General features: G+C 45.8%; 1 protein-coding gene across 1 annotated transcript; it reads right to left on the minus strand.

Annotated features, from left to right (window-relative positions):
* Nucleotides 1-1,427: 1,427 nt before the first annotated feature.
* TUBAL3 (tubulin alpha like 3) lies at nt 1,428-19,372 on the minus strand. The gene is made up of 4 exons (XM_064733251.1): nt 19,310-19,372; nt 10,511-10,754; nt 5,400-5,548; nt 1,428-2,933 (listed from the first exon to the last, which is right to left on the minus strand). The coding sequence occupies exons 1-4, from the start codon at nt 19,310-19,312 to the stop codon at nt 1,950-1,952; spliced, it is 1,380 nt and encodes a 459-aa protein (XP_064589321.1). The 5' UTR covers nt 19,313-19,372; the 3' UTR covers nt 1,428-1,949.
* Between the last annotated feature and the right edge of the window lie 807 nt (nt 19,373-20,179).

A 20,179-nucleotide genomic window follows, 5' to 3' on the forward strand; every position in this document is an offset into this window, starting at 1 on the left:
TTGGGGGTGACAGCATTTGGGGTGGCTCGAGGGACCTGGACCTTCCCAGAGGCCACCTCCAACCCTGTCCTTTTAGGGCCACCAAAGAGTTTTTGGGATCCTTCCACCTCCTGTCCCAAATATCAGACACAGCTCCTCTCTCTTCTCCCCATTCCCATTCCCAGCTGGACCTGGGATCTTCTTGGGGACAATCTGGGATGGGGACTTTGAGGTGACAGCATTTGGGGTGGCTCGAGGGACCTGGACCTTCCCAGAGGCCACCTCCAGCCTGGTCCTTTTAGGGCCACCAAAGAGTTTTTGGGATCATTCCACCTCCTGTCCCAAATATCAAACACAGCTCCCTTCCCTTCTCCTGTCCCCATTCCTGGCTGGACCTGGGATCTTCTTGGGGACAATACAGGATGGGGACTTTGAGGTGACAGCATTTGGGGTGGCTCAAGGGACCTGGACCTTCCCAGAGGCCACCTCCAACCCTGTCCTTTTAGGGCCACCAAAGAGTTTTTGGGATCCTTCCACCTCCTGTCCCAAATATCAGACACAGCTCCCTTTCCTTCTCCTGTCCCCATTCCTGGCTGGACCTGGGATCTTCTTGGGGACAATCTGGGATGGGGACTTGGGGGTGACAGCATTTGGGGTGGCTCAAGGGACCTGGACCTTCCCAGGGGCCAGCCTGGTCCTTTTAGGGCCACCAAAGAGTTTTTGGGATCCTTCCCCCTCCTGTCCCAAATATCAGACACAGCTCCCTTCCCTTTTCCTGTCCCCATTCCTGGCTGGACCTGGAATCTTCTCTGGGGACAATACAGGATGGGGACTTTGAGGTGACAACATTGGGGTGGCTCGAGGGACCTGGACCTTCCCAGGGCCAACCTGGTCCGTTCTAGGGCCGCCAAAGAGTTTTTAGGATCCTTCCCCCTCCTGTCCCAAATATCAGACACAACTCCCTTTCCTTCTCCTGTCCCCATTCCTGGCTGGACCTGGAATCTTCTTGGGGACAATCTGGGATGGGGACTTTGGGGTGACAACCTTTGGGGTGACTCAAGGAACTTCAGCCTTCCCAGGGGCCACCTCCAACTCGGTCCTTTTAGGGCCACCAAAGAGTTTTTGGGCTCATTCCACTCCCTGTCCCAAATATCAGACACAGCTCCCCCCTCTCCTCTCCCCATTCCTGGCTGGATTTTCCTGCTCTGGGAATATTCCCCAAATCCTCAGCACTCCCCCAAACCACCAGGATTTGCTCAGGCAACACCTGAGCTTCACCAAAGGTGGTGAGGGAGACAAAATTGCTCCCCATGACCCAGAAGTGATTCCCTGATCCCAGACATGGAATTCTCTGAGCTGCAGCCGGCCCCAGACAGAAACTCCCACAGGGTACAGGACGCTTCCCCCACAACACTAATTAGGGATGATGACTCTCACAGCACACCCTGATCTGCATCTGCTCTTCTCCTCAGGCCACCTGCGAGCAGGAGCCTCCCCACAAAACCCCCTGAGGGGGAAATCCAAGGAATTCTGAGCCAAAAAAACCCTCTTTATTCATATACAAAAAGCCATTTGCATAGAAGTTTACAGGTGCATTTCTAATTCCAAAGTGCTTTTACAAGAAAAAGCCAGAGCAAGAGTTTGCCATTCCAGCCAAAGCAGGCAGCTGAGACATCCCCGGGTTAGGAACCACCGGGATCTCCTGGCTAGGCCGGACGTCAGGCCCGAGTTAGGCCCGAGTTAGGCCTGAGCTAGGCCTGAGTTAGGCCTGAGTTAGGCCCGGCTCAGCGCCACTCACCAATAAACAGCAGTGGGATAAAGCTCAAGACACCCAGGCTAGAGAGGAGCTCTATGCAAGCAGGGGAGGTTTAATAAATCAAACGTGGCCGGTCCTCGGGCACCCCCGGGCCCTCAGGAACTCGGGACACAAGTCTGGATTCCAGCCGAGCTCAAGACCAGGCCGCAGTCTGTCAGTACTCATCCTCCTCACCCTCATCCTCCTCCCCGTCCGCCGAGTCCCTTCCAACCTCCTCATAATCCTTCTCCAGGGCCGCCAGGTCCTCCCTGGCCTCGGAGAACTCGCCCTCCTCCATGCCCTCCCCCACGTACCAGTGCACGAAGGCGCGCTTGGCGTACATCAGGTCAAACTTGTGGTCCAGGCGGGCCCAGGCCTCGGCGATGGCTGTGGTGTTGCTCAGCATGCACACAGCCCTCTGCACCTTGGCCAGGTCCCCCCCTGGCACCACCGTGGGCGGCTGGTAGTTGATGCCCACCTTGAAACCGGTGGGACACCAGTCCACGAACTGGATGGAGCGGCGCGTCTTGATGGCGGCGATGGCGGCGTTGACGTCCTTGGGGACCACGTCCCCGCGGTAGAGCAGGCAGCACGCCATGTACTTGCCGCGGCGAGGGTCGCACTTGACCATCTGGTTGGAGAACTCGAAGCAGGCGTTGGTGATCTCGGGCACGGAGAGCTGCTCGTGGTAGGCCTTCTCCGCCGAGACGATGGGCGCGTAGGTGGTGAGCGGGAAGTGGATGCGCGGGTAGGGCACCAGGTTGGTCTGGAACTCGATGAGGTCCACGTTGAGGGCGCCGTTGAAGCGCAGCGAGGCCGTGACCGAGGAGACGATCTGGCCGATCAGGCGGTTGAGGTTGGTGTAGGTGGGGCGCTCGATGTCCAGGTTGCGGTGGCAGATGTCGTAGATGGCCTCGTTGTCCACCATGAAGGAGCAGTCCGAGTGCTCCAGCGTGGTGTGCGTGGTCAGGATGGAGTTGTAGGGCTCCACCACGGCCGTGGACACCTGCGGGGCCGGGTACACCGAGAACTCCAGCTTGGACTTCTTGCTGTACTCCACGGAGAGGCGCTCCATGAGGAGCGAGGTGAAGCCGGAGCCGGTGCCTCCTCCGAAGCTGTGGAAGACCAGGAAGCCTTGGAGTCCACTGCACTGGTCAGCCTGCAGCAGAACGTCAGAGATTTACCCAAGGACCCAAAAAATATCCCAAGAATATTGGATATTTATCCCTTTCAGGACTGGAATAACAATCCCAAGAAAACAGATATTTTTCCCTCTAAGGACCAGGATAATTATCCCAAGAATATTGGATATTTATCCCTTTCCAGACTGGAATAACAATCCCAAGAAAACAGATATTTTTTCCTCTAAGGACCAGGATAATTATCCCAAGAATATTGGATATTTATCCCTTTCCAGACTGGAATAACAATCCCAAGAAAACAGATATTTTTCCCTCTAAGGACCAGGATAATTATCCCAAGAATATTGGATATTTATCCCAAGGACTAGAAAACTACCCCAAGAATATTCTATATTTAGGCCTGTAAGCACTGGGATAACTATCCCCCCAAAAAATGGATATTTATCCATTTAAGGACTGGGATAACTATCCCAAAAGTGGAGATTTATTTCTTTAAGAACTGGGATAACTATCCCAAGAATACTGGGATAATTATCCCTAGAAAACAGGTATTTTTCCCTGTAAGGACCAGAATAATTATCCCAAGAATATTGGATCTTTTTCCCTGTAAGGACTGGGATAATTATCCCAAGAAAATGGATATTTATCCCTCTATAGGACTGGAATAACTATCCCAGGAATACTGGATATTTATCCCAAGGACTAGAAAACTACCCCAAGAATATTCTATATTTAGGCCTGTAAGGACTAGGATCAGTATACCCTCAAAAAATGGATATTTACCCATTAAGGACTGGGATAACTATCCCAATAATGGATATTTATTTCTTTAAGAACTGGGATAACTATCCCAAGAATACTGGGATAATTATCCCTCGAAAACAGGTATTTTTCCCTGTAAGGACCAGAATAATTATCCCAAGAATATTGGATCTTTTTCCCTGTAAGGACTGGGATAATTATCCCAAGAAAATGGATATTTATCCCTCTATAGGACTGGAATAACTGTCCCAGGAATACTGGATATTTATCCCAAGGACTTGAAAGCTATCCCAAGAATATTCTATACTCATGCCTGTAAGGACTAGGATAACTATCCCAACAAAATGGATATTTAACCATTTAAGGACTGGGATAACTATCCCAAGAATGGATATTTATTTCTTTAAGAACTGGGATAACTATCCCAACAAAATGGATATTTAACCATTTAAGGACTAGGATAACTATCCCAACAAAATAGATATTTATCCATTTAAGGACCGGGATAACTATCCCAACAAAATGGATATTTATCCATTTAAGGACTAGGATAACTATCCCAACAAAATGGATATTTATCCATTTAAGGACCGGGATAACTATCCCAATAATGGAGATTTATTTCTTTAAGAACTGGGATAACTATCCCAAGAATACTGGATATTTATCCATTTAAGGACCAGGATAACTATCCCAACAAAAGGGATATTTATCCATTTAAGAACTAGGATAACTATCCCAACAAAATGGATATTTATCCATTTAAGAACTGGGATAACTATCCCAACAAAATGGATATTTATCCATTTAAGGACCAGGATAACTATCCCAATAATGGAGATTTATTTCTTTAAGAACTGGGATAACTATCCCAACAAAACGGGTATTTATCCGTTTAAGGACTGGGATAACTATCCCAACAAAATAGATATTTAACCATTTAAGGACTGGGATAACTATCCCAACAAAATAGATATTTAACCATTTAAGGACTGGGATAACTATCCCAACAAAATGGATATTTAGCCATTTAAGGACTGGGATAACTATCCCAACAAAATGGATATTTAGCCATTTAAGGACTGGGATAACTATCCCAATAATGGATATTTATCCATTTAAGGACTAGGATAACTATCCCAACAAAATGGATATTTATCCATTTAAGGACCAGGATAACTATCCCAATAATGGAGATTTATTTCTTTAAGAACTGGGATAACTATCCCAACAAAATGGATATTTATCCATTTAAGGACCAGGATAACTATCCCAACAAAATGGATATTTATCCATTTAAGGACCAGGATAACTATCCCAAGATTTACAGCAAAAAATTCTGCTTAGAGCACTCACTGACCATCTTAAGCCCAGTTTTAACACAACAATCCTCTACTTTCAGGACAAAAACGCACAAACCCGGAGGCTTTCTGAGCCCCAAACCAAATTGCAACAACGCCTGGACCTCACCTGAAGCTGTTTTTTAATTTATTGGGCTGTTTTTTAATTTATTATTTAAATTTTAATTTAAATTATTTTAATTTTTCACTTCAAGACTCCTACCCCAAACTCCACAATGGTGTCCGGAAGGGTGTTATGTTATTTTTACCCAGAAGTGTGTTATGTTATTTTTACCCAGAAAGGCGTTATTTTTACCCAGAAGGGCGTTATTTTAACCCAGAAAGGTGTTATTTAAACCCAGAACTCGGTGCTTCCCTCACCATTTTGCGGATGCGGCTGAGCACGGTGTCGATGATCTCCTTGCCGATGGTGTAGTGCCCGCGGGCGTAGTTGTTGGCAGCGTCCTCCTTGCCGCTGATGAGCTGCTCCGGGTGGAAGAGCCCGTGGTAGGGCCCCGTCCTGATCTCATCTGCACCAGGGGGAGAAATCAGCCAGAGCAGGGCACAAGGAAAGGTTCTGATGGAGCAAAATCCGTGGGATGTCCGGCAGGAGGGCATGGCATGGTCAGGGAAGGGTTGTGGGAGTAATGGAAGGGGATGGCTCAGCCCCTCTGCGTTCCTGAAGGATTCATTTTTCCCTCCTGCCAAGGACTGGGTGTCGGGTTTTGGGCTGTTTGGAGGGCCTGGAAAGGCCCGGGGTGGCCTTGGGGCAGCCCGCGTATCGAAGGACGAGAAGAGGCTTCAGTTCTTCTTTCGGTTTTTATGTTTATTAATTGTTTATCTAAAAGATTTTCTCTGGGCCCGACAGAGCTCTGCTCAGCAGCCAGCCATGAGCACACTCCCTGCCCTCCGGGCGGTCACCTATCTTTATACCCATGGTTACGTGTACAATATTTATCATTTTTCCCCAATACCTTTCACCCTTATTGCCCAGTGCACTTTCAGTAATGACCAATCCCAAAGTGCCACCATCACCACAGAAGATGGAGGAGAAGAAGAAGAAGAAGAAGGACAGGACACGCCCCAATTCCTCCATCTTACTTCTCTAAACCCCCCTGTACAGAAATCCTAAACCCTGTGTTTCACTCTCTAATTAACCAATCCCTTCACCATTCACCCCGGTGAAACCCTCCTGTCCTCATACAGGTGTCGTCTCCTGTGTAGGATCAAAGTGCAGCCACCAGACACTTCTGGAACATTCCAGGACTCCCGAGCCCCCCAAGGGTGCTCTCGGTGGCTCGGCACCTCAGGACTCAGATCCTGAGATCCCACATCTGGGAATCACTTTTGGCCCCATTCCCGTGGGATTTCCTGTGTGGAAATGACTTTCCTCCTAATTCCCTTATTTACCTCCTCATCTCCCATTCAAAATCCCCAAACTTCCTTTGATTCACCCCAAATCCCACCAGCTCTGCATTGGGGGACACAAGAACATCCCAAATTCTTGTCACACAGGTAATGTCCTACCAGAACTCCATCCTCACCCTGCACCCAGCCTGAGATCCTGAATTAATCTGGTTTAACGAGCCAGGACACCACAATTCCAGAGTTTTTGTGGGATCAGTTACCAGAGGAGGAAAAATTTGGAAGCTCCAGCTCCATCCTCTGCTCTCCAGCACGGAAGGGACACAGACAAAACCCCTCCAGCGTTGACATTTCCACCTGACCCAGCTCCAGAGGGTTTTTAAATCCACTCCATCCCAACATAAAACACATTCCATAATCTCCTGGCTCACTCATTAAGCCCTCCGCTTGATACCTTAATGAGGTGCCTGTAAATTAAGCAGAACCCAAACAAAAGCCTGCAAAACCCTTTAATTAGGCCTAATGAGTCACAGCCCAGATGGAAAGGCAGGAGGAGAAGCCTGGAAGGCAGGAGCGGGTGGTTGGGCTTGGACTCATTTCCTAAATAAATAATTATTATTCTCTAAGAGGACGCCTCAAATTGAGGTGCCACACAAACAAACAGCCAGGGATCCCCGAGGGAGCTGGAAGGAGAAGTGGGAATTTTTGGGATGCCATCAGGTTGGAAAAGTGGGGATTTTTGGGAAGCCATCAGGTTGGAAAAGTAACCATCAGGTTGGAAAAGTGGGGATTTTTGGGAAGCCATCAGGTTGGAAAAGTGGGGATTTTTGGGAAACCATCGTGAGAGGGAATTTTGGGAAGCCATCAGTTGGAAAAGTGGGATTTTTGGGAAGCCAGTCAGGTTGGAAAAGTGGGGATTTTTGGGAAGCCAAAGGGTGGAAGTGGATTTGACATAGGTTGGAAAAGGAATTTTGGGAGCATCGTTTTGAAAGTGGGAATTTGGAAGCCATCAGTTGAAAAGTGGGATTTTTGGAAGCCACAGGTGGAAAGTGGGATTTTTGGGAAGCCATCAGGTTGGAAAAGTGGGGATTTTTGGGAAGCCATCAGGTTGGAAAAGTGGGATTTTTGGATGCATCAGGTGAAAAGTGGGATTTTTGGAAACATCAGGTTGGAAAAGTGGGAATTTTTGGGAAGCCATCAGGTTGGAAAAGTGGGGATTTTTGGGAAGCCATCAGGTTGGAAAAGTGGGATTTTTGGGAAGCCATCAGGTGGAAAAGTGGGTTGGATATATTATGGGAAAATTTGGACCATCAGGTTGGAAAGTGAGGTGGATTTTTGGGAAGCCATCAGGTTGGAAAAGTGGGGATTTTTGGGAAACCATCAGGTTGGAAAAGTGGGGATTTTTGGGAAGCCATCAGGTTGGAAAAGTGGGGATTTTTGGGAAACCATCAGGTTGGAAAAGTGGGGATTTTTGGGAAGCCATCAGGATGGAAAAGTGGGGATTTTTGGGATGCCATCAGGTTGGAAAAGTGGGAATTTTTGGGAAGCCATCAGGTTGGAAAAGTGGGAATTTTTGGGATGCCATCAGGTTGGAAAAGTGGGGATTTTTGGGAAGCCATCAGGTTGGAAAAGTGGGGATTTTTGGGAAGCCATCAGGTTGGAAAAGTGGGGATTTTTGGGATAGCCACCCGGATGGAAAAGTGGGGATTTTTGGGAGACCATCAGGTTGAAAAGTGGGGATTTTTGGGAAGCCATCAGGTTGGAAAAGTGGGGATTTTTGGGAAGCCATCAGGTTGGAAAAGTGGGGATTTTTGGGAGCCATCAGGTTGGAAAAGTGGGAATTTTTGGGATGCCATCAGGTTGGAAAAGTGGGGATTTTTGGGAAACCATCAGTGGGGGGGTAGTTGGAAAAGTGGGAATTTTTGGGAAACCATCAGGTTGGAAAAGTGGGAATTTTTGGGATGCCATCAGGTTGGAAAAGTGGGGATTTTTGGGATGCCATCAGGTTGGAAAAGTGGGGATTTTTGGGAAGCCATCAGGTTGGAAAAGTGGGGATTTTTGGGAAGCCATCAGGTTGGAAAAGTGGGGATTTTTGGGATGCCATCAGGTTGGAAAAGTGGGAATTTTTGGGAAGCCATCAGGAAAAAAAATGGGATTTTTGGAAGCCATCAGGTTGGAAAAGTGGGGAATTTTGGAAACATCAGGTTGGAAAAAGTAGAAATATTTTTGGAAACCATCAGGATATGGAAAAGGTGGGAATTTTTGGGGATCCATTTTGCAAAAGTGGATCGGATCCATGAAAAGGGTTGGGAATACGAAAGTTGGAAAAGTGGAAATTTTTCGTGGACCATCAGGTTGGAAAAGTGGGGAATTTGTAAGGAAGATCAGGATGGAAAAAATGTTTTTCGAAGCCATCAGGTTGGAAAAGTGGGAATTTTTGGGAAGCCATCAGGAAAAAAAAATCCCATTTTTACCAATGACAGTGGGCTCATCAGGATCCCATGGAAAAAGGGTTGGGAATTATGGATAAAGATGGATCGGGGGAGAAAAAAAAATCCCATTTTTACCAATGACAGTGGGCTCATCAGGATCCCATGGAAAAAGGGTTGGGAATTACGGATTAAGATGGATCAGGGGAAAAAAAAAATCCCATTTTTACCAATGACAGTGGGCTCATCAGGATCCCATGGAAAAAGGGTTGGGAATTACGGATAAAGATGGATCAGGGGAAAAAAAAAAAATCCCATTTTTACCAATGACAGTGGGCTCATCAGGATCCCATGGAAAAAGGGTTGGGAATTACGGATTAAGATGGATCAGGGGAAAAAAAAAATCCCTTTTTACCAATGACAGTGGGCTCATCAGGATCCCATGGAAAAAGGGTTGGGAATTAGGATAAAGATGGATCAGGGGAAAAAAAAATCCCATTTTTACCAATGACGTGGGCTCATCAGGATCCCATGGAAAAAGGGTTGGGAATTACGGATAAGATGGATCGGGGAGAAAAAAAAAAATCCCATTTTTACCAATGATGGGGCTCATCAGGATCCCATGGAAAAAGGGTTGGGAATTATGGATAAAGATGGATCAGGGGGAAAAAAAAAATCCCATTTTTACCAATGACAGTGGGCTCATCAGGATCCCATGGAAAAAGGGTTGGGAATTAGGATAAAGATGGATCAGGAAAAAAAAAAATCCCATTTTTACCAATGACAGTGGGCTCATCAGGATCCCATGGAAAAAGGGCTGGGAATTATGGATAAAGATGGATCAGGAGAAAAAAAAATCCCATTTTTACCAATGACAGTGGGCTCATCAGGATCCCATGGAAAAAGGGTTGGGAATTACGGATAAAGATGGATCAGGAGGAAAAAAAAAAATCCCATTTTTACCAATGACAGTGGGCTCATCAGGATCCCATGGAAAAAGGGTTGGGAATTACGGATAAAGATGGATCAGGGGAGAAAAAAAAATCCCATTTTTACCAATGACAGTGGGCTCATCAGGATCCCATGGAAAAGGGTTGGGAATTATGGATAAAGATGGATCAGGGGAAAAAAAAATCCCATTTTTACCAATGACAGTGGGCTCATCAGGATCCCATGGAAAAAGGGTTGGGAATTACGGATTAAGATGGATCAGGAGGAAAAAAAAAATCCCATTTTTACCAATGACAGTGGGCTCATCAGGATCCCATGGAAAAAGGGTTGGGAATTATGGATAAAGATGGATCAGGGGAGAAAAAAAAATCCCATTTTTACCAATGACAGTGGGCTCATCAGGATCCCATGGAAAAAGGGTTGGGAATTACGGATAAAGATGGATCAGGAGGAAAAAATTCCCATTTTTACCAATGACAGTGGGCTCATCAGGATCCCATGGAAAAAGGGTTGGGAATTACGGATAAGAGGATCAGGGAGAAAAAAAAATCCCATTTTTACCAATGACAGTGGGCTCATCAGGATCCCATGGAAAAAGGGGTTGGGAATTATGGATAAAGATGGATCAGGAGGAAAAAAAAAATCCCATTTTTACCAATGACAGTGGGCTCATCAGGATCCCATGGAAAAAGGGTTGGGAATTACGGATAAAGATGGATCAGGGGAAAAAAAAAATCCCATTTTTACCAATGACAGTGGGCTCCAGGTCGATGAACACGGCCCGGGGCACGTGCTTGCCGGAGGCTGTCTCGCAGAAGAAGGTCTCGAAGGAGGAATCCACCTGCTCGGAGCTGGAATCCATGGATTTCAGCTGCTTGGAGCCGGGAATGGTCCCGTCGGCCTGGATGCCGTGCTCCAGGCAGTAGAGCTCCCAGCAGGCATTGCCCATCTGCACCCCGGCCTGCCCGATGTGGATGGAAATGCACTCCCTCTGGAAAAGGGGGAAACATGGAATTGTATCCCTCTGGAAAAGGGAAAAACGTGGAAATGTATCCCTCTGGAAAAGGGGAAAACATGGAAATGGATCCCTCTGGAAAAGGGAAAACAACATGGAAATGTATCCCTCTGGAAAAGGGAAACGGAATTTCACACATCCTGTGGAGAGGGATGTGGATGGAAATGGACTCCCTCTGGAAAAGGGAAAAACATGGAAATGTATCCCTCTGGAAAAGGGAAAAAACAGGGAATTGTATCCCTCTGGAAAGGGGGAAAAACAGGGAATTGTATCCCTCTGGAAAAGGGGAAAACATGGAATTGTATCCCTCTGGAAAGGGGAAAAGGTGGAAATGGATCCCTCTGGAAAAGGGAAAACAACAGGGAAATGTATCCCTCTGGAAAAGGGGAAAAACATGGAAATGTATCCCTCTGGAAAAGGGGAACGGAATTTACACATCCTGTGGAGAGGATGTGGATGGAATTGTATCCCTCTGAAAAAGGGAAACAACATGGAAATGTATCCCTCTGGAAAAGGGAAAAACATGGAATTGTATCCCTCTGGAAAAGGGAAAAACAGGGAAATGTATCCCTCTGGAAAGGGGAAAAACAGGGAAATGTATCCCTCTGGAAAAGGGGAAAAACATGGAATTGTATCCCTCTGGAAAAGGGGAACAACAGGGAAATGGATCCCTCTGGAAAAAGGGAAAAAATGGGGAAATGTATCCCTCTGGAAAAGGGAAAATACGGGAAAATGTATCCCTCTGGAAAAGGGAAAACAGGGAAATGCATCCCTCTGGAAAGGGGGAAACCATGGAATTGTATCCCTCTGGAAAGGGGAAAAACATGGAATTGTATCCCTCTGGAAAAGGGGAAACAACAGGGAAATGTATCCCTCTGGAAAAGGGGGAAAACATGGAATTGTATCCCTCTGGAAAGGGGAAAAACATGGAATTGTATCCCTCTGGAAAAGGGAAAAAATGGGAAAATGTATCCCTCTGGAAAAGGGAAAGGAATTTCACACATCCTGTGGAGGGATGTGGATGGAAATGCACTCCTCTGGAAAGGGGAAACGGATCCCTCTGGAAAGGGGATAGGGAAAGGAGAGGAGAGGAGAGGAGAGAGGAGAGGAGAGGAGAGGAGAGGAGAGGAGAGAGGAGAGGAGAGAGGGGAAAGGAAGGAAAGGAGGAAGGAAGGAAAGGAAAGGAAAGGAAAGGAAAGGAAAGGAAAGGAAAGGAAAGAAAGGAAAGAAAGGAAAGGAAAGGAAGGAAAGGAAAGGAAAGGAAAGGAAAGGAAAGAAAGGAAAGGGAAAGGAAAGGAAAGGAAAGGAAAGGAAAGGAAGGAAAGGAAAGGAAAGGAAAGGGAAAGGGAAAGGAAAGGAAAGGAAAGGAAAGGAAAGGAAGGAAAGGAAAGAAAGGGAGAAAGGAAAGGAAAAAAGAAGGAAAGGAAAGGAAAGGAAAGGAAAGGAAAGGAAAGGAAAGGAAAGGAAAGGAAAGGGAAAGGAAAGGAAAGGAAAGGGAAAGGAAAGGAAAGGAAAGGAAAGGAAGGAAAGGAAAGGGAAAGGAAAGGAAAGGAAAGGAAAGGAAAGGAAAGGAAAGGAAAGGAAAGGAAAGGAAAGGAAAGGAAAGGAAAGGAAAGGAAAGGAAAGGAAAGGAAAGGAAAGGAAAGGAAAGGAAAAGGAAAGGAGCTGCTGGCTCCATGCTGGGCCAGGACGCAGCTGAGCAGCACCAGCTCCTCGGAGCCTCTGCCCATCCCTCCCATCCTGCTGGATCAGCACCAGCAGCTCGGAAAAAAGAGCTCAGGGAGAAGCCAAGCTTGGAAAAGCTGAGCCCAGCTGGAGCCACAGCGGCTGGAGGAAGCAGGGACTGCCCCGGGGCAGAGCAGCTCCCAGTCTGGATTTATCCAGGTCATCCCCAGCAGGCTGCGACTCCAGGGAAGCTCCCTGGGCACTGCCCTGGGTAATTGGCACCTGCAGGTGCCACCACGCCAGGATCAAAGCCATGGCACGGCTCCTGGCCCGCACCCCTGCCAGAACCCAAAATTACTGCGGCGCTGCTGCCCAAGGGAGCCGATCCCACCCGGGGGGAACACGCAGGGGAAAGGGGAATGGGATCGTCCCAATTGATCGCCCCAGCTGAGCTTGGGCTGCCACAGACGCAGATTCTGGAAAAGGGAAACTGTCGCAGACATTTCTTCATAGAAATCTTTTCTTTGAGATTTGTCTTTCTTCTGCGAAGCAAAAGGCCCCAGAAGAAGAATGTAAACAATTGTTATCAGCTGCTGTGAAATGCAGCAGTGTCCCTGTGATTGGCTCATCTTCCTTGTGCACCATTAAAGGCCAATCCCAGGAGCAGCTCAGGGACAGATTCCCTGCACACAGAACTTTGTTATTCATTCTTTCTATTCTCTTCTTGGCATAGCTGCTCTCTGCAACTTCTCTTCTTTTTCTTTTTAGTATAGTTATAATGTATTATATATCATATATCAATAAATCAGCCTTCTGATCAAGGAACAAGATTCTCGTTCTTCTCTCACCACAGTGACCGTCTAAAGTCGCTGTAATAGGAAACGACAGCACCGAACTGGCACAGCAGTAACAGGAGAATGGGGGAAAGGGGAACGACAGCACCGAACTGGCACAGCAGTGACAGGAGAACGGGGGAAAAGGGAAACGACAGCACCAAACTGGCACAGCAGTAACAGGAGAATGGGGAAAAGGGAAACGACAGCACCGAACTGGCACAGCATTGACAGGAGAATGGGGGAAAAGGGAAACGACAGCACCAAACTGGCACAGCATTGACAGGAGAACGGGGGAAAAGGGAAACGACAGCACCGAACTGGCACAGCATTGACAGGAGAACGGGGGAAAAGGGAAACGACAGCACCGAACTGGCACAGCATTGACAGGAGAATGGGGGAAAAGGGAAACGACAGCACCGAACTGGCACAGCATTGACAGAATGGGGAAAAGGGAAACGACAGCACCAAACTGGCACAGCATTGACAGGAGAACGGGGAAAAGGGAAACGACAGCACCGAACTGGCACAGGAGAACGGGGGAAAAGGGAAACGACAGCACCGAACTGGCACAGCATTGACAGAATGGGGAAAAGGGAAACGACAGCACCAAACTGGCACAGCATTGACAGGAGAATGGGGGAAAAGGGAAACGACAGCACCGAACTGGCACAGCAGTAACAGGAGAATGGGGGAAAAGGGGAACGACAGCACCAAACTGGCACAGCATTGACAGGAGAATGGGGGAAAAGGGAAACGACAGCACCAAACTGGAACAGCATTGACAGGAGAAGATTCTGGAAAAGGGGAACGACAGCACCGAACTGGCACAGCAGTGACAGGAGAATGGGGAAAAGGGGAACGACAGCACCAAACTGGCACAGCAGTAACAGGAGAACGGGGGAAAAGGGAAACGACAGCACCAAACTGGCACAGCAGTAACAGGAGAATGGGGGAAAGGGAAACGACAGCACCGAACTGGCACAGCAGTAACAGGAGAATGGGGAAAAGGGGAACGACAGCACCGAACTGGCACAGCAGTAACAGGAGAATGGGGGAAAAGGGGAACGACAGCACCGAACTGGCACAGCATTGACAGGAGAACGGGGGAAAAGGGAAACGACAGCACCAAACTGGCACAGCAGTGACAGGAGAATGGGGGAAAAGGGAAACGACAGCACCAAACTGGCACAGGAGAACGGGGGAAAAGGGAAACGACAGCACCAAACTGGCACAGCATTGACAGGAGAATGGGGGAAAAGGGAAACGACAGCACCGAACTGGCACAGCAGTGACAGGAGAACGGGGAAAAGGGAAACGACAGCACCAAACTGGCACAGCATTGACAGGAGAATGGGGGAAACTCAAACCTTGAAACTTAAAGGGGTTGCTCTCATTGATGTCCTCGGTCTCATTAATGTCCTTAATGAATTTATGTTTTTTCCCGAGTTACACAGGAGGGAGAAATTGCACAGGAGGGAGGGCAGAGGTGAGGGATGGAATTCCCAGCTGAACTCACACAGGGGTCAGTGGCCCTCTCCACACCTCACTTGGAGAGAGCTGCACAATCCCATTCCTGCGGGATCAGGGATTGGGGCGATCCCATTCCTGCCGGGATCAGGGATTGGGGTGATCCCATTCCTGCGGGATCAGGGACTGGGATCCCATTCCTGCCGGGATCAGGGATTGCTGGGATCAGGGATTGGGATGATCCCATTCCTGCCGGGATCAGGGAGTGCTGGGATCAGGGATTGGGGTGATCCCATTCCTGCTGGGATCAGGGATTGCTGGGATCAGGGATTGGGATGATCCCATTCCTGCTGGGATCAGGGATTGCTGGGATCAGGGACTGGGACGATCCCATTCCTGCTGGGATCAGGGATTGGGATGATCCCATTCCTGCTGGGATCAGGGATTGCTGGGATCAGGGATTGGGGTGATCCCATTCCTGCGGGATCAGGGATTGGGGTGATCCCATTCCTGCGGGATCAGGGATTGGGGTGATCCCATTCCTGCCGGGATCAGGGATTGGGACGATCCCATTCCTGCTGGGATCAGGAGCTACTGGGATCCCATTCCTGCCGGGATCCCGTTCCTGCCAGGACCAGGAGGGGCTGGGATCCCATTCCTGCCGGGATCAGGGACCAGTGCAATCCCATTCCTGATGGGATCAGGAGAGCCTGGGATCCCATTCCTGCGGGATCAGGGATTGGGGTGATCCCATTCCTGCCGGGATCAGGAGCTACTGGGATCCCATTCCTGCCGGATCAGGGATTGGGGTGATCCCATTCCTGCTGGGATCAGGAGGGGCTGGGATCAGGGATTGGGACGATCCCATTCCTGCCAGGATCAGGGATTGGGGTGATCCCATTCCTGCGGGATCAGGGATTGGGACGATCCCATTCCTGCCGGGATCAGGGATTGGGGTGATCCCATTCCTGCTGGGATCAGGGATTGGGACGATCCCATTCCTGCTGGGATCAGGGATTGGGGTGATCCCATTCCTGCCGGGATCAGGGATTGCTGGGATCAGGAGCTACTGTGATCAGGGATTGGGATGATCCCATTCCTGCCGGGATCAGGAATTGCTGGGATCAGGAGCTACTGGGATCAGGGATTGGGACGATCCCATTCCTGCGGGATCAGGGATTGGGACGATCCCATTCCTGCCGGGATCAGGAGGGGCTGGGATCAGGGATTGGGGTGATCCCATTCCTGCCGGGATCAGGGATTGCTGGGATCAGGAGCTACTGGGATCAGGGATTGTGATCATGCCATTCCTGCTGGGATCAGGGATTGGGATGATCCAATCCCTGCTGGGATCAAGGACCACAGTGAATCCATTCCTCCCGAGATCAGGGATTGGGGTGATCCCATTCCTGCCGGGATCAGGAGCTACTGGGATCCCATTCCTGCCGAGATCAGGGATTGCTGGGATCAGGGATTGGGGTGATCCCATTCCTGCTGGGATCAGGGATTGGGGTGATCCCATTCCTGCCGGGATCAGGGATTGGGGTGATCCCATTCCTGCGGGATCAGGGATTGCTGGGATCAGGGATTGGGGTGATCCCATTCCTGCCGGGATCAGGGATTGCTGGGATCAGGGATTGGGGTGATCCCTCCCATTCCTGTAGGATCAGGGATTGCTGGGATCAGGGATTGGGGTGATCCCATTCCTGCGGGATCAGGGATTGGGACGATCCCATTCCTGCCAGGACCAGGAGGGGCTGGGATCCCATTCCTGCCGGGATCAGGGATTGGGGTGATCTCTTTAATGCCTGGATCAGGGAGGCTGGGATCCCATTCCTGCCGAGATCAGGGATTGCTGGGATCAGGGATTGGGACGATCCCATTCCTGCCGGGATCAGGGACTGGGACGATCCCATTCCTGCCGGGATCCCATTCCTGCCAGGACCAGGAGGGGCTGGGATCCCATTCCTGCCGGGATCAGGGATTGGGACGATCCCATTCCTGCCGGGATCAGGGATTGCTGGGATCAGGGATTGGGGTGATCCCATTCCTGCCTGGATCAGGGACCACAGTGAATCCATTCCTGCTGGGATCAGGAGGGGCTGGGATCCCATTCCTGCCAGGATCAGGGATTGGGGTGATCCCATCCCCACCAGGATCAGGGACTGTGGCGATGCCATCGCTGTGTCCCAGCTGTCCCCGCTCCCGCTGGCACTGCTGCCCTGCCCGGCCCTGCCCTGCCCTGCCCAGCGTGGTTGGGATTGTTCCCATCCCGGCTCTCCCGGAGCAGCTGCTCCTCCCAAAGCCCAGCCCAGCACCTGCTGCCCCCGGAGCACGGGAATTCACAGCCAGGGAACAGGGGGCTGAACAAAGGGAAAGGAAAGGAAAATATAAAAAAATAAAAAAAAAAAGAAATATAAAAGTGAAGTATAAAAAAAATGAAGTATAAAAAAAATTAAGTATAAAAAAATGAAAAAAAAAGAAATATAAAAATGAAGTATAAAAAAATGAAGTATATAAAAAAATATAGTATATATAAAAAATGAAGTGTATTAAAAAAAAAGTTAAAAAAATTAAGTATAAAAAAATGAAGCATACAAAAAATTAAGTATAAAAATGAAGTATATAAAAAATGAAGTATATAAAAAAATGAAGTAAAAAAATTAAGTATATTTAAAAAATGAAGAATATTTTAAAAATGAAGTATAAAAAATGAAGTATAAAAAAAATTAAGTATAAAAAAATGAAGTATTAAAAAATGAAGTAAAAAAAAGAAGTATATAAAAAATGAAGTATATAAAAAATGAAGTATAAAAAAAATGAAGTATAAAAAAATGAAGTATAAAAAATGAAGTATAAAAAAATGAAGTATAAAAAAATGAAGTATAAAAAATGAAGTATATTAAAAAAATGAAGTAAAATAAAAAATGAAGTATATAAAAAAATTAAGTAGAAAAATGAAGTATATAAAAAATGAAGTATATAAAAAATGAAGTATAAAAAAATGAAGTATAAAAAGAATGAAGTATAAAAAAATGAAGTATATAAAAAATGAAGTATATAAAAAAATGAAGTATATAAAAAAATAAAGTATATTAAAAAATGAAGTAGAAAAAAATGAAGTATAAAAAAATGAAGTATAAAAAAAATGAAGTATAAAAAGTATAAAAGGGAAGTATAAAAAAGAAGGATTAAAATGAAGTATTAAAAATGAAATATAAAAATGAAATATAAAAATGAAATATAAAAATGAAATATAAAAATGAAATATAAAAAATTAAATATAAAAAAAAATAAAAAATGAAATATAAAAATGAAATATAAAAAATTAAATATAACAACTGAAATATGTGGGAGCTGCTGGAAGGGAAGAACTGCAGTGGTTTATTGGAAGTTTTCCCCTCCTCTTAAATATTCCACAGGGTTTTTTGGGAATTTTTTTTTGGGATCTTCCCAACATTTGCCTCCAGCTGAAGCGATTTCCCAGACTCTGCCTATGGGCAGCCCATTGTTGTCCAGCTGATTTTCCCCCTGGGAAATATTTCATGTAAATGTAAATATTTAACATTTTTCCAGCCAGGCCAGACCAGAAATGCTCAGACTAAAGGAAAAGTTCAAAGCCAAATCCCCGCCAGCCACTTTGAAGTTTTCTCCCATTTGCAACCGGATTTTTTTCCCAACTCCTTTGCATCCACTAAAAAAAAAATAAAATAAAATAAAAGTTGGGATCCTCATTCCCAAAAAAGTTTCAGCTGGAGCAGACAGAAATAATAATCAGAAAAAATTCCAGAATTTTAATTTTTAACCCACTTCAGTTTCCCAGCTGGGAAACGTTTTGGGGCAGGGATTCCATGGATTTTTTCCCAACTCCTTTGCATCCACTAAAAAAAAAATAAAATAAAATAAAAGTTGGGATCCTCATTCCCAAAAAAGTTTCAGCTGGAGCAGACAGAAATAATAATCAGAAAAAATTCCAGAATTTTATTTTTTAACCTACTTCTGTTTCCCAGCTGGGAAACGTTTTGGGGCAGGGATTCCATGGAAAAAAAAGGGGATTTTTATCCATTTCAAATAATCCCAAGGGTTTAGAGCAGACAAAGGCAACATGGCAGCACATTCCTAAATTTAAAAAAAAACAACCCTAAAAAAAACCAACCCTAAAAAAAACCAACCCTAAAAGTTGTTGCAGCACATGGGGAGAGTTGAAATTTTAGGAAAAAAGGGTGAAAAAATTTGATTTTCATTCATAACTTAACTGAGGAAAAATAAGGGGTTTTTTTGCTGCTTCTACACATGTACGCCAAAAAAAAAAATTAAAAATAAAAATAAAAAAATCTTAATTTTTTTACAAAGAAAAACCCCAAGAGGCCACAGAACCATCCCTCATTTTTCCCCTTATAAGGAGCCAAACCCCGAATCAAAACCCAGAAATTCCCGAGCAAAACCACCTAAAATTAAAACCCCAAGGAGGAGGGAAAAAAAAAGAAAAAAAAAGGAATTTTTAGCTCAGAACCAATGGGGAAAATTGGGAAAAATTCGAATTTAATAATGGAGTGTTCTTACCATGGTGAGGCCGGGAGGGTTGGGCAGAGCAGCTGCGGTTCTGCCTCTGCCTGGGAATTTATAGCCAGGAAATTCAGGCTCCACCTGGATTTAAAGAAGTTTCTGCCAGTTTAAAGGAGCAGAGCTCCTTTTTCTGATATCCTAAAAAAATTCGGGATGGAATCCCGCCCGGCTTGCGGGGTTTCTGGGGTTAAAGGCGGTGTCATGGCAGAGTTTTGGGGTTTTTTCTCCTTTTTTTTCTTTTTTTTTTTTCCTTTTTTCCCCCTTTTTTTTCCTTTTTTTCCCCTTTTTTTCCTTTTTTCCTTTTTTCCTTTTTCCCCTTTTTTCTTTTTTTTCCTTTTTTTTTCCCCTTTTTTTCTTTTTTATTTTTTCTTTTTTCTTTTTCCCCTTTTTTCTTTTTTTTTTTTCCTTTTTTTTCCCTTTTTTCCCTTTTTTTTTTTTTCCTTTTTTCTTTTTTTTTCCTTTTTTTCCCTTTTTTTCTTTTTTCCCTTTTTTTCTTTTTTTTTCTTTTTTTTCCTGTTTTTTTTTCCTTTTTTCCTTTTTTCTTTTTTATTCTTTTTTCCCCCTTTTTTCTTTTTTTTCCTTTTTTCCCTTTTTTATTCTTTTTTTCCCGCTTTTTTCTTTTTTTCTTTTTTCTTTTTTTTTCCTTTTTTCCTTTTTCTTTTCTTTTTCTTTTTTTCCTTCTTTTTTCTTTTTTTTTCCTTTTTTTCTTTTTTTTCCTTTTTTTTTCTTTCTTTTTTCCTTTTTTTTCTTTTTTTTCCTTTTTTTTCTTTTTTTTCTTTTTTCTTTTTTTTTCCTTTTTCTCTTTTTTTTCTTTTTTCCCTTTTTTTTCCTTTTTTGCTTTTTTCTTTTTTTTCTTTTTCCCCTTTT

Source organism: Zonotrichia leucophrys, chromosome 1A (assembly GCF_028769735.1).
Source record: "Zonotrichia leucophrys gambelii isolate GWCS_2022_RI chromosome 1A, RI_Zleu_2.0, whole genome shotgun sequence".
Classification (NCBI taxonomy): Eukaryota; Metazoa; Chordata; class Aves; order Passeriformes; family Passerellidae; genus Zonotrichia; species Zonotrichia leucophrys.